This window comes from Capra hircus, chromosome 28, assembly GCF_001704415.2.
Source record: "Capra hircus breed San Clemente chromosome 28, ASM170441v1, whole genome shotgun sequence".
NCBI lineage: Eukaryota > Metazoa > Chordata > Mammalia > Artiodactyla > Bovidae > Capra > Capra hircus.
Window position 1 is genome coordinate 30,597,490 of NC_030835.1, and position 17,887 is coordinate 30,615,376.

General features: G+C 43.2%; 1 protein-coding gene across 6 annotated transcripts in view; it reads left to right on the forward strand.

Moving 5' to 3' along the window:
• The window catches only part of FAM13C (family with sequence similarity 13 member C), a 144,458-nt gene that overhangs the window by 115,573 nt on the left and 10,998 nt on the right, over positions 1 to 17,887 (forward strand). For all 6 annotated transcript variants that reach the window (XM_018042465.1, XM_005699047.3, XM_005699046.3 and 3 more), the window contains 4 exons: positions 957 to 1,167; positions 2,798 to 2,936; positions 11,726 to 11,807; positions 13,236 to 13,447. In XM_018042465.1, the coding sequence (XP_017897954.1) occupies positions 957 to 1,167; positions 2,798 to 2,936; positions 11,726 to 11,807; positions 13,236 to 13,447 (644 nt within the window). The remainder of the gene's footprint in view (positions 1 to 956; positions 1,168 to 2,797; positions 2,937 to 11,725; positions 11,808 to 13,235; positions 13,448 to 17,887) is intronic.

The window sequence follows — 17,887 nt, forward strand, 5'->3', positions numbered from 1 at the left end:
TTGAGTAGCTCTGTACAGCACCGTAGGATGGAAGACTCCTAACTCAGCCACCCTGACTGGCATCCTCCTGTTCCCCATCCCCCTCCCCTCACCTGGGTAGCACAGGGGTGCCCTCCCTCTCTGGACTGACCCTGGTTGGGGAGCTAAAGAGCTTATTTAAAAGGGGAATGATCACAGAATTCAGGCAGAGAGATTGCCTCACCCAGGAGAGGGTTTAGAGCAGGTTTTTTTTCTTGGTTTTTGTCCCAAATAAAATGGTAAGTCAAATTTTAGAGTAGAACTAGAATCATTTCTAATCACACCATGCTTTGTAGTTGCTATGTAGCTTCTTTGATCATTTAGTGTGTTTTTTTGTACACAGAAATGTGTACCATCTTGTGCTGAAATGTGTGGTTTTCTCATTTAGCATGTTCTGAACATCAGTTCATGTACATAAGCAGAGTTCTCCATCATGTTTAAGGAGTGCTGAGTAATTTTCTGTCTGGGGACTCTGCAGCCCTCTCTTTTTGGTTTGTTTTCTCTTTTCTCTTCCTGCCCACCAGCTCCTCTGCCTTCCTTCACTGGCAGTTGTTATATCTATTCTCCCTCATCTTTTGCTCCAGTTATATGTATTGTTTTTTCTTTTTCACTCTAACATTTTATAATATACTCTCTGACATATGTAAATAATATGAAATAAAGAGAGAATTTTTGTAGTTTGGGGCTATGCTGATGCTGTAATTTGGGCCGAAATAAGCTGCGTTTCCATTTTTGGTGTGTGTGTTGGTCTTGTAATATTTTCTGTCCAGGTTCTGTGAGACACAAACACAACAGTATTTTGAAAGGCCTTCATATCCCCAGAAGGAAGAAATGACAAAAAGGCGAGACATTATAGACATTATAGTGAATGTTGATGATCTTTGTTTAGGAACATGACAGTCACTTCTGGGATGCCATGATTTATCTTATTTCCTCAGCCCCTGCGCCCGTGCACAGAGATGGGCAGAATGAAGCAGACAGCACACCAGAAGACGTGCAGTCTGTTGAGACCAGCAGGCTGCTCTATCACATCACCGACGGCGACAACCCACTGCTGTCACCACGATGCTCCATCTTCAGCCAAAGCCAGAGATTCAACTTGGACCCCGAATCAGCCCCTTCTCCACCCAGCACTCAGCAGTTTATGATGTAAAAACATCTTGTTCTTATCTTCACTTCATACAGCTTTTAAATACTCCATTTATAAACTACAGTGAAGTGTGTGTCCAAAATAGAGCAACCATGCCTACCAAAAGCAGCTGCAGGCCCTGAACCATACATGGCAAGAAATCAGTGTACTTTCTAGCTAAGAATGCCGTTTGAAGCTTGCTTGTCTCAGAACGAAATGGTCTCAAGACACAGTCTGCACTATGGCTCACAAGTTTGAATGTTTCTTATGAAATGACCAGAATCCTAAGAAATGTACACATGTGAATACCAGAAATGCCATTCTTGGTGAGCTCACTAAAGTATTATTTCTGTGTCCAGGAGTGGCCTCAATGGATGGATTGTGGCAATGCTTGGCAGGTTGTTCATCTCAATTTCTTCTTAGATTCTTGAAAAGTGGTAGCTTACAATAGCTCCCCCAAAAAGAAAAAAAGGGAAACTATGTGTTCTTTTTTTTTTTTTTTAAGTTCCATTAGTAGTTTTGATGCATAGCTAAAATGAGTCTTCCCTTGACTAAATATATGTGCTGGGAATTCCTACATTCTCCTTAGCACCTCCTGCTGTCACTCATGAATTTATCCAGACCTTGTTCCAAGGACTGTCTACTGATGGACTTGAGGGAGTTAGTGAATTATTACTATTTTAAAGTATGTTAGATGAGAAAATAAACATGTTTTCTAGAGAGGCAATCCATTTCTTTTATCAGGTTCACAAAGGCTCTATTATATCAAGAAAACTACTCATTTGAATCCTTTTTGAAAACATTGTTAGTCTGGACTCAATCCCTGATGACTCAGATGTAAAGAATCCACCTGCCAATGCAGGAGATGTAAGTTTGATCCCTGAATCAGGAAGATCCCCTGGAAAAGGAAATGGCAACCCACTCCAGTGTTCTTGCCTGGAAAATCCCATGGGCAGAGGAGCTTGAATGGGGTCCAGTCCTTGGGGCTGCAAAGGACTGATCACAGCACGCATGCATGCCATTTATTGAGGATAACGCCATCTCATTAGTCTGAAATTGGCATCCTCCCAAGATTTAGGAAATGCATTTCCTAGACTAATATTCTGACCTTTGTAGACAAAAGTCCTTGGTAACATTTGCCTATAACGGAGTTCTGTGAATCAGGGGTCTCCAGTACCCAGCAGATACTACCATAGGAGGCTCATTAAATGATGAACTGGCCTCTGAACTTCTCTGATAATCCAGAAAGCTGGGTTTGTAGACAAGCAGCAGTGTTTACTGGAAGACCATTGTTTTGTTCTTTGAATTTGTTTTTTAATTGGAAGAATGTTGCTTTACAATACTGTATTAATTTCTGCTGTTTAACAAGGTGAACCAGCCATAGTTCTTTCGCTTATAAGTTATATCTTTTTAAAAACATTTTCTTGGAGTATAGTTGATTTACAATGTTGTGTTAGTTTCAGATGTACAGTAAAGTGAATCAGTTATACATATGCGTGTATCCACTCTGTTTTTTAGATTCTTTTTCTATATAGGCCATTACAGAGTATTAAGTAGTATTCCCTATGCTGTACAGCAGGGCCGCATTAGTTATCTGTTTCATATGCGATCGTGTTTTTAATGACTGTCTTCCTCCCTGGATCATTCCAGGCTCCGCAGTTCTTCCCGGTGCAGCTGTGGGGATGGCAAGGAGCCCCAGACCATCACCCAGCTCACCAAGCACATCCAGAGCCTCAAGCGGAAAATTAGGAAATTTGAAGAAAAATTTGAACAAGAAAAGAAGTACCGGGTAAGGCCCCTGTGATTTGAAATGAGTGGATTGTGCCGTGGGTATATGGGCTTTTCTGTCCTTCCTTTTTGAGTACACCTCTGTGCCTGGGGACAGCTCAGTTCCCCTCGGCCAACCCAGGACCCATCATAAGTGGAGTCCCTCCTGGGTCTGTCAACTGATCTCTGCTAAGATGATTCCTAGCAACAAATTGTAACTCTTATTTCCAAACTGATTTAATTATTGATTTCTCTTCTTTTTTTTTTTTCCTGAGGAACCTTACTATCATTAGTATTCCTAGGACTCAAATTTGGAAAGATTTTGAATCATGGTCTTATTTGTTCTTTAACTTTTTCTCATTTACATTTGGGGTAAGAAAGCAGATCCAACATGGAGTCATTTGCATTCTGATAAGAACCTATTAGGGCTTCCCTGGTAGCTCAACTGGAAAAGAATCTGCCTGCAATGCAGGAGACCCTGGTTTGATTCCTGGGTCAGGAAGATCCCCTGGAGAAGGGATGGGCTACCCACTCCAGTACTCTTAGGCACGCTTGGTGGCTCAGATGGTAAAGAATCCTCCTGCCATGCGGGAGACCTGGGTTCGATCTGTGGGTTGGGAAAATCCTATGGAGAAGGGCATGGCAACCCGTTCCAGTATTCTTGCCTGGAGAATCCCAGGGATAGAGGAACCTGGTGAGCTACAGTCCATGGGGTCGTAAAGAGTTGGACATGACTGAGCGACTAGGCACAGCACCACCCAAGAACCTATTAAGGGCACAACGGATGGAATCTCTAATTGTGGAACAGAATGAGGGAGAGTTTTCTTTGACAATGAAGTACTTTCTGGTTGATGGATGAGCACCTATCAAGTGACATCTGTTCAGGCCACTCTTAAGGACAAACCCTGATTTCATCCTTTCTCTTAGAGAGACACCAGCCTTTGTGCTGGTGTGACAGTGTTGCAACTGTGAACTTTTCTTACATAAGAAGCGATAAAGTCAGAGCTGAGTGTCCTGATGTCCCAATGCTAGCTTTATTTATTGTCTGCAATAGTGATCATGGCATAGAGAAAAATCATATCCATGTAGAATTGCACAAAGATACTGGGTTTTTGGCAAAGGGCCCAGAACAGCTTGTTATTAGAATAAAGGAGAACAGGGGATAAGGTCTCATACATCTTAAAATATTTAAAGGCTCGCTGAGCAGTTGGTCCAGAGGCAATCTGCTGGTTCCTGAGGTGTGGGTAAGTTCTCGGGAGGGAGCTGAGAGTAATATTTCTTTTTCCTGTTCTTCCTGTCCTATGTTTCCCACAGTGGCTGCAAATTTACTAAAAGAGGGCTTGTAAGGAGTAATCTTTAGCTTTGCAAAATGGATGGAAAAGAAAAATCAGATTAGCTTTCAAGACAGCTTCAGTCAGGGTGCTGAAGACTCTTCCCTTCCTTGAGGTCAGGCAGCCACAGCTGCTTATGGTCTTTCATGTAGTAAGAGGGTGCTGTGCACATTGTAAGTACAGGCTTTATTTCACAGATAAGGAACAGGAGGCCCAGAAAGGACTTACAACCTTTTTAAGGTAGTTATGTTCTAGCACCTCAGGCTTGGGGTGGTTAAAGCTGAGTCGGTTTACAGTGGAGGAGTGGAGTAAAACTCTTAAGGTGTCTGCAGTTTGGAAACTTCAGATAGCCTCAGAGGAGCTGGCTTTCCTGGTCTGCTGCTGCAGCGTTGCTGGATCTGCAGGGCCCTCGTACTGGAAACTGGAGAAGCAGCTAGGGCCTCCATCCCCGGGGGCCTGTTAATAGTTCTTACCTGGCGGTTCCTGAATCAGACTGATCTGGGTTTGAATCCAAGCACAGCCACTTATGAACTCTGCGACCTGGGTCTTGTTACTTTATGTTCCTGAGTCCCATTCTATCCATCTGAACAGTGGAGTTAATAGTGACTTCTTAGGTTTGTATTAAACGAGGGAGCCCGTATGTATTGCTTCTTACAGTTTTAGCACCAGGGAAGTAAGTGGTCCTAGATATTACTAACTTTTTCATCTGTTTGAGTGATGCTCAAACAGGCTATCCCATGGCACCTCTGCCTTGTTGAAGAATAAAGGAAAATTATAGACATTAATTTTCCACTAGATTTTTCAGCCTAGAGCTACAGACTAGATTGTGGAGAGTCTGTATATATAACAGGTCACCTGGCAGTTGGCTATTTTAGAAAAGAATTTCTCCTGGCACCTCCTGCCTTTGTCTGGAGAGACTTTAGGGCCAAAGCAGACACTTGCCCACACATTAAAACATGCAGATTGATGGATTTGGGAGCAGTGAAAGAAGTCTTCATGGTCACGACTCCTCTGTGTGTGTGTGAGAAAGTCTTTGATGTAATCAGAACCTTCAGTGTCTCAGGAAACAGGGCTTCCCCTCACCCTTCCTGTCTGGATGCCAGGCTGTGGTTAGAGGTTTGACATGTCACTGGACTTGAATTGGTTGCTGTGTGTATGGCTTTCCTTCCTGGCAGCCTGACTGTGGAATTAATAGCACCTGCTGCTAATTTTTGAATCCAAGTTCCTGCTGGCCCTCCATGCTAGTCTGATGCCCTGATACAATGTACATCCTTCCTGCTCTGTTGATATAACTATTTCACTTCCTGTCCAGAGCTGTGTTTATTTCCTACACTTTTACATTTTACAGTTAACTATTGTTAGACTCATGGACCTAGAAAAAACCTGTTTCAGCCAGATGTCCACTTTCAGTAGCATTAGAGAATGTTAGAATTAGAAAGGATTTGTGAGTCTTCTCTTGTTTGACCACTGAAGAAACTGAGGCTCAGAGAAGGGAAGTAACTTCTCTGAGTTCACCCAGCAAAGAATTAATCACAGCTAAGACAGTAACATGGGTCCTTTTGTTGCTGATCTGTAAATCTTTGTAAGATGTCTTTTGAATTGTTTTTGCGTGTGTGTGTGCTAAGTCGCTTCAGTCATGTCTGACTCTTTGTGATGCTCTGGACTGTAGCCTGCTAGGCTCCTCTGTCCATGAGATTCTCCAGGCAAGAATACTGGAGTGAGTTACCATGCCCTCTCCAAAGGATCTTCCCAACCCAGGGACTGAACCCGCACCTCTTAGCTCTCCTGCATAAATAGGTGGGTTCTCTACCACTAGCGTGTTTGGCAAATCACAAGTCTGGCCCAGCTGCACCCTCAGTTATGTGACTCAGGAGACCCATTTAAATCACACTGAATAACATCTACACTGAATCTGTGGTATATAGCCCTTGGGGCCTATTAAACTGAAATATTTCAGCTGAGAAGTTAGAAGGCTTGAAGATCCACAGCCTGTATATGAAAACCTTCCATGTGATATGAGAGCTGCCATCCTTCTCAGCTTGATTTAACCTTTTTTGAAAGCTCTCCCAGGAGTAGGGAAATAGAAAATTCATTTCAGAGAATGATTTCAGGCCTTCAAATATTTTGTCAGAAAATTCAGCCTTAAATTTCTACTAAGTCTTGTTTGCAGTAGTGTAAGTTTACTTCTTTGGTGGTCCTTGGCTTAGCGTCTTCGATTTTTGTTTTTAACAGTATTTCGAAAAGAGTGCATTAACTGTGTGGAGCATATCCTGTGAAAAAGGTGTGTTCCAGAGAACAGGATGTGTTTTCAGATCCATGTGGAGAGTTCTGTGAGGATTTTGAGAAACCAAGTGTAAAATATTGACTGTTCACATAACCAGACTGTTACGCACAGCCAGAGTACTCTACAGTGTATCAGGGGGTCATTCTAGCAGACTGTGGGTAGGACCAGGAGCAGCCTTTGGAGGTGTGGCCCTGTGTTGCTGTCCGTGGTGCTGAAACCAGGGCTTCCCTTCTGGAAACCAGAGTCTTGCTTCTGGGCTCCTGTAGGGAAAAAAAAAATCACTGGGCTTCCATGAAGGCCAGGGGAGGGGAATCTTCCCTCAGTGTTATTTTGCATCTTGATTTTAAACTGTATGGATTTCGCATCTCTATAGAAGTGAGAGAACCATGTTTTGTGTTTCACAATTAAAACATCTAATCCCATGTACATTTGATGATCCTCTAACACGAGCACTGTTTCTTTAGACTTGAGAGGAACACAGTCTTCTCCCCATGTCTCTCTGTCTCACCATCAACTGGCTGATGTTACGTGGATTTAGTAGATTCTTAATCACAGCACAGCCACCAGTCTTGTCACTAACATTGCACACATTTCTGCTATTATGACAGTGTTTATGATGTCTTCTTGAGCATGCCTATATAGCTCTTTGTATTACTATATCCCCAGTTCAAAGTAACCACTTATTTTCTTGAGCCTGTGTTTAAGTTACCAGGGTGGGTATGTCTGCTGTTCCTCTCTGCTAGTTTCTCTTTTCTATAGAAAATTCACTTTTCTACTCTGAAAAGAAATCCAGAAATCAAGGTGAATGATTTGTATGAACAGAGTCATATTCTCCTAAAATTAAAGCTATATTCTTATTGCCACATCCAAGTGTGATTAGTTACTAGTGAGGACATACTATCCTATATGTGTGTGTCTTGGTAAGACTTACTGTTCCTTTAAAGATCTGATAGTAACACCACCACTGCTACTGTCACCCCTGCCAGTAATGATAGCAATAATACTATTTTAAAATCTAGCTAACACACCTTGAGAAACCTGTCTGCAGGTCACAAAACAACAGTTAGAACTGGACATGGAACAACAGACTTCCAAATAGGAAAAGGAGTACGTCAAGGCTGTATATTGTCACCCTGCTTATTTAACTTCTATGCAGAGTACATCATGAGAAGCGCTGGACTGGAAGAAGCACAAACTAAAATCAAGATTGCCGGGAGAATATCAATAACCTCAGATATGCAGATGACACCACCCTTATGGCAGAAAGTGAAGAGGAGCTAAAAAGCCTCTTGATGAAAGTGAAAAAAGAGAGTGAAAAAGTTGGCTTAAAGCTCAACATTCAGAAAACAAAGATCGTGGCAACTGGACCCATCTCTTCATGGCAAATAAATGGGGAAACAGTGGAAACAGTGTCAGACTTTATTTTGGGAGGCTCCAAAAAATAAATCACTGCACATGGTGATTGCAGCCATGAAATTAAAAGATGCGTACTCCTTGGAAGGAAAGTTATGACCAACCTAGACAGCATATTCAAAAGCAGAGACATTACTTTGCCAACAAAAGTCCATCTAGTCAAGGCTATGGTTTTTGCAGTGGTCATGTATGGATGTGAGAGTTGGACTGTGAAGAAGGCTGAGCGCCGAAGAATTGATGCTTTTGAACTGTGGTATTGGAGAAGACTCTTGAGAGTCCCTTGGACTGCAAGGAGATCCAACCAGTCCATTGTAAAGGAGATCAGGCCTGAGTGTTCTTTGGAAGGACTGATGCTAAAGCTGAAATTCCAATGCTTTGGCCACCTCATACGAAGAGTTGACTCATTGGAAGAGGCTCTGATGCTGGAAGGGATTAGGGGCAGGAGGAAAAGGGTACAACAGAGGATGAGATGGCCGAATGGCATCACCAACTCGATGGACGTGAATTTGAGTGAATTCCGGGAGTTGGTGATGGACAGGGAGGCCTGGCGTGCTGCGATTCATGGGGTTGCAAAGAGTCGGACACGACTGAGTGACCGAACTGAACTGAACACATCTATAGTGTTTAGCATGTGCCTGGAACTTTTTCATGCATATTCAGCATGTTTCATGTTTCAGACTCATCATGTTTCATGCATATTCACTGATTTATCCCTAATAGAAACCTTATGAGAAAGATGCTATTAAATCCTGATTTGATAGATGAAATTGGGGCATGGGGAGGCTAATTATTGCCCAAGTCCACACTTGTATGGTTAATCTTTACTTTAATGGTACTCTATCTGGATAGTGAGTCTATAAACAGTGAGGAGTTGAAATCTGAGGATGAGGATTCTTCCATACATACTGACTTCTCAGACTTATAAGGTTTTAGAGATCCTGGGGTCTCCATTCTTCAGCTTGGAGCTTGTGACTGGTAGGAGCTAAAGCTTCCAGTTTGTAGTATTCCCTAGACAGGTGTGGTCATAAACTGTGAACAGAGGCAAGGGAGGAAGTGCTGGTTTGTGTCAGTATAGCCCTCTCAGTTCAGTTCAGTTCAGTTCAGTAGCTCAGTTGTGTCTGACTCTTTGCGACCCCATGAATCACAGATGCCAGGCCTCCCTGTCCATCACCAACTCCCGGAGTTCACTCAAACTCAATGTCCATTGAGTCAGTGATGCCATCCAGCCATCTCATCCTCTGTCGTCCCCTTCTCCTCCTGCCCCCAACCCCTTCCAGCATCAGAGTCTTTTCCAATGAGTCAACTCTTTGCATGAGGTGACCAAAGTACTGGAGTTTCAGCTTTAGCATCAGTCCTTCCAAAGAAATCCCAGGGCTGATCTCCTTCAGAATGGACTGGTTGAATCTCCTTGCAGTCCAAGGGACTCTCAAGAGTCTTCTCCAACACCACAGTTCAAAAGCATCAATTCTTCGGCGCTCAGCCTTCTTCACAGTCCAACTCTCACATCCATACATGACCACTGCAAAAACCATAGCCTTGACTAGATGGACCTTAGTCGGCAAAGTAATGTCTCTGGTTTTGAATATGCTATCTAGGTTGGTCAAAACTTTCCTTCCAAGGAGTAAGTGTCTTTTAATTTCATGGCTGCAGTCACCATCTGCAGTGATTTTGGAGCCCCCCCAAAAATAAAGTCTGACACTGTTTCCACTGTTTCCCCATCTATTTGCCATGAAGTGATGGGACCAGATGCCATGATCTTTGTTTTCTGAATGTTGAGCTTTAGGCCAACTTTTTCACTCTCCTCTTTCACTTTCATCAAGAGGCTTTTGAGTTCCTCTTCACTTTCTGCCATAAGGGTGGTGTCATCTGCCTATCTGAGGGTATTCATATTTCTCCTGGCAATCTTGATTCCAGCTTGTGTTTCTTCCAGTCCAGCGTTTCTCATAATGTACTCTGCATAGAAGTTAAATAAGCAGGGTGACAGTATACAGCCTTGACGTACTCCTTCTCCTATTTGGAACCAGTCTGTTGTTCCATGTCCAGTTCTAACTGTTGCTTCCTGACCTGCATACAGATTTCTCAAGATGCAGGTCAGGTGGTCTGGTATTCCCATCTCTTTCAGAAGTTTCCACAGTTTATTGTGATCCACACAGTCAAAGGCTTTGGCATAGTCAATAAAGCAGAAAGAGATGTTTTTCTGGAACTCTCTTGCTTTTTCCATGATCCAGTGGATGTTGGCAATTTGATCTCTGGTTCCTCTGCCTTTTCTAAAACCAGCTTGAGCGTCAGGAAGTTCACAGTTCACGTATTGCTGAAGCCTGGCTTGGAGAATTTTGAGCATTTCTTTACTAGCATGTGAGATGAGTGCAATTGTGATGTAGTTTGAGCATTCTTTGGCATTGCCTTTCTTAGGGATTGGAATGAAAACTGACCTTTTCCAGCCCTGTGGCCACTGCTTAGTTTTCCCAATTTGGTGGCATATTGAGTGCAACACTTTCACAGCATCATCTTTCAGGATTTGAAATAGCTCAACTGGAATTCCATCACCTCCACTAGCTTTGTTCATAGTGATGCTTTCTAAGGCCCACTTGACTTCACATTGCAGGATGTCTGGCTCTAGATGAGTGATCACACCATCGTGATTATCTGGGTCATGAAGATCTTTTTTTGTACAGTTCTTCTGTGTATTCTTGCCACCTCTTCTTAATATCTTCTGCTTCTGTTAGGTCTAGACCATTTCTGTCCTTTATCGAGCCCATCTTTGCATGAAATGTTCCCTTGGTATCTCTAATTTTCTTGAAGAGATCTCTAGTCTTTCCCATTCTATTGTTTTCCTCTATTTCTTTGCATTGATCACTGAGGAAGGCTTTCTTATCTCTTCTTGCTATTCTTTGGAACTCTGCATTCACATGCTTATATCTTTCCTTTTCTCCTTTGCTTTTCACCTCTCTTCTTTTCACAGCTATTTGTAAGGCCTCCCCAGACAGCCATTTTGCTTTTTTGCATTTCTTTTCCATGGGGATGCTCTTGCTCCCTGTCTCCTGTACAATGTCATGAACCTCATTCCATAGTTCATCAGGCACTCTATCTATCAGATCTAGGCCCTTAAATCTATTTCTCACTTCCACTGTATAATCATAAGGGATTTGATTTAGGTCATACATGAATGGTCTAGCGGTTTTCCCTACTTTCTTCAATTTGAGTCTGAATTTGGTAATAAGGAGTTCATGATGAGCCACAGTCAGCTCCTGGTCTTGTTTTTGTTGACTGTATAGAGCTTCTCCATCTTTGGCTGCAAAGAATATAATCAGTCTGATTTTGGTGTTGACCATCTGGTGATGTCCATGTGTAGAGTCCTCTCCTGTGTTGTTGGAAGAGAGTGTTTGCTATGACCAGTGCATTTTCATTGATACAAAGAATGGCCTGGCCACAGGTGTCAGGTGTGGGTAGCCCACAAGGTGATTGAGAGGTAGACTTTATGGGGCATTGGCATGGTGAGGACTATGTAAAAATGCTGGGTGACTTCCATGTTTAGAAACAAGGTCCATGGCAAGGATGAAAGAGTGGAGGAAGTCAGGAATGTTTGCTCTGCTTCTCAGACGCAACTTCACCTGCTGGAGATAGCTTGCCTGAAGTTCCCTCCCAGCTTTGTATATGTTCCTGAACTATCTTTGTGTGCCTCAGCTGCTTAACGTTTTTTTTTTTTTTCCTTTTCTTTTCTCTCTTTTTTCTCTCCCTCCCTCCCTTCCCCTCCTTCCACCCCCATTTTCCCCTCCCTTGCAGCCCTCCCATGGTGACAAGACATCTAATCCTGAAGTCCTGAAATGGATGAATGACTTGGCTAAAGGTCGTAAACAGCTCAAAGGTAAATGCTAGCAAGGGAGTCTCCTTTTTAAGGAAGGAAGCAGTTAAAATTGTGATAATGTGCTCCCAGCAGCTTTGGATTCTCTTCTACCTGGGCCCTCTTTAACCTTGTCTCCTGCGGAGTTTGGAGGCCCTGTCTTTTTAGAGCCCTGGGTCCCCTTCATTGTTTGATCCCTCTGAATATATCTGCATATAAAGGGACTGAGGAAATCCAGCCTCCCAGGCAGAATGATTCACTTCAGTGCCAGGAAGATTTCAACGTGTGGAGTATTTGCCTCCTTGGGTTATTGGGTTGTTGGATGTTAGAAAGAGGCCTGAGCAGTCATTGATTCCACATACCCAAACTGCACAGAGGAGGATATTTGTGTCCAGAGAGAGGGGATGGCGACATGGCTGGAAGGTGGTGGGTTCAGAGTAAAACTCGGTTCTCTTGCCTCCTAATCCAGTCTCCTCCTTTCTTTGTCTCTCTGGAGATGGTGGTCTGAGTATTAATTAACTCTCAAATCCATTTTAAGGGACTATAGTTATTTACCAATAAAAATTTATTTTCTTCCTCTTCCTACATTTTTATTTCAATATCTAGAGATATAGGAGCTTTTGCAGATTTCTAGAAGGATGATGATAAAGAGCTGGAAAGGAATACTAAATTAATTCAGTGGTATTAAACTGTAGTGATGTAGCATGTTTATAAAATATGCAGTGTTTAAACACCATGCCAGAGCCTAACTCAAAAACAAACATCAAACAAAGGAAATGTGCAATGTAATTGAGAAATCAATATAAATGGCACCTCATTCAAAAGACCAGTCCCCTAAGCATATTCTGAAATGGAGTTTTCTAATAAGTCCCAGGTGGCCCTTTTGTTTTGAATTATGTAGGTTTATATAAAGCCACATTGCAATAATTGTGATTTCTGGATTTTAAATATTGGCATTAGACAAAATTGTGAGATCTGTCAGGTTGGGGCTGGCACTCTATCTCCCGTGCCCTGCCCCTCCTGTGTATCCTCAGATGACTGCCTTGTGTAATGTCTTCCAGTAGACCTTGCGTTTCCACAGGGGGCTCTTCATGACTGCACAACTTTCAAAACCTGAGGAAAGGAAGCTTTGAGTGTAGTATTTCAGGTGCTGTGGCAGATAACAGGTGAAAACTTTGGGGCCAAGTACCTCTGGTCTTCTTCCTCTGAAATCTAAACCATTCATGATCCTTCCACTTCTATGTGATTCTTGCCCCAAGAGCCCTCTATTGTCACACCTTATGGGGAGTGTGTGTGCTGCTGGCCTTGGTTATTAAGGCTGCCCTTGCCCTGTGGAAAGCCATGCTCTGTTCATTTCCACTCGGCATCAGGGGAGAAATTCCTGAAAGGCTCTCTGCTCTTCTTAGACCAATGAGTCTGCGTGCTCATGGTAACTCATCACATTTCTCTTAGAACTAAAGCTGAAGCTGTCGGAAGAGCAAGGGAGTGCTCCCAAAGGCCCACCTAGGATCCCGCCCTGTGAGCAACCCACAGTCCCCAGAGAGAATGGGAAGCTGGAGGCCGTGGGCCCTGAGCCGAGCTCCTCGGGAGAGGAGACTCCAGATGCTGTGCTGAGCTGCCTGAAGGAGAAAAGAGAGCAGCTTCCTTCCCAGGAGGATCCTAAGGTACCTCACCAGCCTTCACTGGGCCCCAGCACTCCACATGGTGCCAATAAGACCGTGGTTTTGACCAGTTTGTATCACATAAACATCTTTGTGAGACTGGCTCTGAAATTTCAGTCAGATGAGTTCCTAGTGGGCTGCTAGCTATGACCTATGGTATTGCCTCATGGTTCTGGGTGTTGCCGTTCTGAAGGCTATATAGTGCTGCACGTTGATGAGAGACAAATGGGGGAGATGCTAGTGTATGTCGTATCTCATTCTCCCTTACTTTCCCCTGATAAGTTAGCAAATGAACCCAAGACTAGGATTATAGCCTCATTTTACTGTGTGTGTGTGTGTGTGTGTGTGTGTGTGTGTGTGTGTGTGTGTGCATACCCCCATGGAGTGTAGCCCACCAGGCTCCTCTGTCCATGGGATTTTCCTGGCAAGAATACTGGAGTTGGTGGCCATTTCTTCCTCCAGAGGATCTTCCCAACCTGGGGATTGAGCTCAAGTCTCCTGAGTCTCTTTCACTGGCAAGTGACTTCTCTACCACTGAGCCACCTGGGAAGCCCAAGGGTCTTTATAGATGTAGTCAAGTTAGGGTTACTTGAATGAGCCATACTGTGGTTTGAATGTTGTCCTTATAAATTTGGACACAGAGTAAATGCCATGTGAATATAGTTTAATATTTCATAAGAATAGAGAGGTAGGGTTTCTTGAGGAGTGCTAGGTAACATATCTAAAGACTTCAGCTTAGACATCTTAGTTTTGAAATCTTGGTGAGATACCCAGATACAGTTGTCAGTTACACATTTGGATATATGAGCTCAAAGAAAAGATGGATTATATTTTACAAAAAAAGATGATGAAACCAGTTAGTATTTACCTGGTTAGTCCCTCCTCGCCTGCACATCTGTGCTCGCATTTTACTAATGCCACGGAACCTTCCTGGTAGTCCTTTCTGTCTGAACTCTGAGTAGTGGGGTTGTCTCTCATTTCTTGAATAATCTGTAGCTACCATAACATAGGGCTTCCCTGGTGGCTCAGTGGTAAAGAATCTGCCTGCCAATACAGGACACGTGGGTTCAGTCCTTGGTCAGGAAGATCCCCTGAAGGAAGAAATGGCAACCCACCCCAGTATTCTTGCCTGGGAAATCCCATGGGCAGGCTACAGACCATGGGGTCACAAAAGAGTCAGACACGACTTAACAACTAAGTGATACCCTAAACATAGCTCTTAACTATTCTGTGTGCCAATTTCTGTCTCTCACAGTACTTGCCAACTTCTTGAGTAAAGCTTAGGCTGTTCATTACTTACCATCCTTAGTGTCTGTACATAGTAGGTATTGAGTAAGTGTTTGCAGAGTGAATGGGTTTATGAATGAACGGACTAGCATATGAGACTTTGAAATGAAGTCCTCTTGAGGAGAATGCTGGCTTCACTTGTTCTGCTGTACTTACATTATCTAGTCTAGATCTTAAGATGGCAACATGTGCCAAATCCCAAAGGCTTCCTGTTTCCCCTTCTTGGTGCATATGATATACAAGTAGAAATGGGCTCCTGGATACCTCTGTCATTAAGAAATAGCATTCAACTTAAAAATAACCAGTGTGTCGTGATGAGTGATCTTCACTCAGCCAACGTATCACCTCCTCCCACTCACAAAGGTTCTAGACTTTGTCACGGTCCTTGGGTAAGTAGATAACTGTGTGTGTGTGTGTAGACACATGACATGCTCACATATTCAGGCACATCTGTGGTTTTCCATTCTTTAGTGCTCTGATGGTCTTTCCTATATTTTACGGTTATTTTGACCACATCTGTTAAAGCAACGTATAACACTTACAGCAGGACTCCGTCCGTGAATAAGCAAGTTATGTATGCTTGACAAGTGAACTAATTCTCATCTAATTCTCTATTCAACTTCCTCATCAATAAAAATACAGATAATACCTATTAATATAGTTGTTTTGACAATAAAAGATGATGCCTGGTAACTGGTGGGCAATCATTCATTTGCAAAAAGATCTGAGTGCCTTTCAGCGTTATGAACTGTGATATGTGCTGGATAAAAAGATTAACAAGATAGGAAAGTGATGTGGGTTACTGCCTTCATGGCACTCATGTTTTTCTGGGAGTTGGGATGTAAGAAATAACTCAATAGATAAAACCATTAAAGATTTTATAAGTACTGTGCAAAGAAACAGATGACATGATAGAAAATAATGAGAATGGTGTCTGTATTATATAGAGCGGTGAGGAGGTCCTGTGACATTTAATGAAAAGAATCAGCAGGCCGAGAGAGCAGCAAAGAGCATTCTAGGGAGATGGAGCTGCAAGTACCGTGGCCTTTGAAGGAAGCGCTCGTCGGTGGTTGGGATTCTCAGGTCTGAGTGCAAGTGCCCAGGGTGGCATGAGATGAAGTCAGAAAGGACAGGTCAGGGCCCATAACACAGACGCTCCCAGGCCACCGAAAGTTTCAGGAAGCTGCTGAATGGTTCCACGTGTGAAAGCGGCATGATGTGATTTGCACGTAAAAGATCTTCCTGATTGCTCTATGCAGAATAAATCAGGAAAAAGAGTGGAAACGGGAAGGTGAAATGGGCGGCTTGGACTAGGATGTTCACTGTGGAGATGGAAAGAAGCAGATGCCTTCAAAGTCTACTTGGGTTGTAGAATCAAAAGGATGTGCTGAATCACTGGGTGGTAGGGAGTGAAGGAAAGGAGATGGGTGCATTTACTGACGGGGGAAAACTAGAGGGGCACACACTGAGGGCGGGAGGGATGCTTAGGAGGTCTATTTTGGACATACTCATTTTAAGATCTTTCATGAGTAGGGTGACCTATCATCCCAGGTTTCCCTAGACTTTCCTAACTTTAGCACTGAAAATTCCATGGCCCACCAAAAGCCTCAGTCCTGGGAAAACTGGGATGGTCCGTCGCCCTCGTGAGGCATTTAAGACAAATAAAAACATGTAAATAAAAGTCTGAAGTTCAGAAAAACTCTGAGTTCTCTAGAAGTCGTCTTTGTTTCAATGGCACTTTATTTCTGTTATTTTATTTTACTGATTTTAATTGGAAGATAATTACTCTACAATATTGTGAAGGCTTTTTGCCATACATTGACATGAGTCAGCCATCTGTTGAACTGTTTAGTGTCAGAAAGTGAAAAGCGAAAGCTGCTTAGTTGTGTTTGACTCTTTGTGACCCCATAGACTGTAGCCCGTCAGGCTTCTCTGTCCATGGAATTCTCCAGAATATTGGAGTGGGTAGCCATCTTTTTCTCCAGGGGATCTTCCCAGCCCAGGGATTGAACCTGGTTCTCCTGCGTTGCATTCTTTACTATCTGAGCCGCCAGGAAACTCTGAGTGTCAGAAGTCCCTTCAGAGAAGCCTCATATCGCTGCAGTGGGCTAAAGTTAGGTTCTTTAAGCAGAGATCACCTGCTGTGGAATGTGTGCGTCTCAGGACCTAAAGCTGCAGAGTTGCTCCAGGAGAACTTCACACAGCCAGCGTGACGTGGCCGGGCAGCTATGGATGGTTCCGAAGGGGGGAGTCTAGAAGCCACAGAAGAAGCTAAGGGAGGACTGAAAATTTCTAAGATAGTATTATTCTTGGCTCCTCAGGGAACTGATCAGCATTTGAGGTGATCTCATTAGGCCCCATTTCTTTAAACTCAAAATGACAGATGATTTTCATCTGGGGTCTTTGCTTTACTGCTTAAAATGCATTAAATATTAAAGCTTTCGAGATGAGTTCTTTCTTTTCTAGAGATGCCTTTATTATGACTCTTCCTGACATTCTTGCCATTGGTGTTTAGTCAGAGCTCATCCTAACGCTGATAAATGCAGGAGACCCCACAGCATGGCCTTGTCAGTTCAGACCCTGCCACTGAGTGATTTTCTCCCTCCATCATCTCTGGGTGATTTTGGAGACTGTCACTTCCGGTCACAGGGTGTGCACTGAGCCCTGGAAATGAGTGAATCATCCCTCAGTTCTGATTGTGGTGCTGATTATGTCTTCCTCTGAAATGCTGAATTGGAACTGGCACCTCTCCCCTTTTTATTGTCCCTTCCAAGAACTGTAGGTGGGGTCAGGTGCACAGCACAGATTACCAAGTGGATGAGTAATGACCATTACTACCGCTACCCCTTCATCAACTGCAGCATCTTTGAAGAGAAAAGCAGATTTTTAAAAAACATAATCATTATAAAGATGAAATAAATTTAATCATGGGTTAGTGAGTTGTGCATTGGAGGGAGGGAAGACATACAGGTAAAAGGCACCCAAAGGAATATCCCATCAAGTTCTTCTGTCTACTTATCATTTCAAAAAAATTTAATTTTCTGAATAGGTGATACTTTCTCACATAGTTGAAAGAACGGAAAAAGCTACATATTAAAAAGACTCCTCCCCGTCTGCCAGCTCCGGTTCTGAGGTCTCCCACCCCTGAGCAGGTGG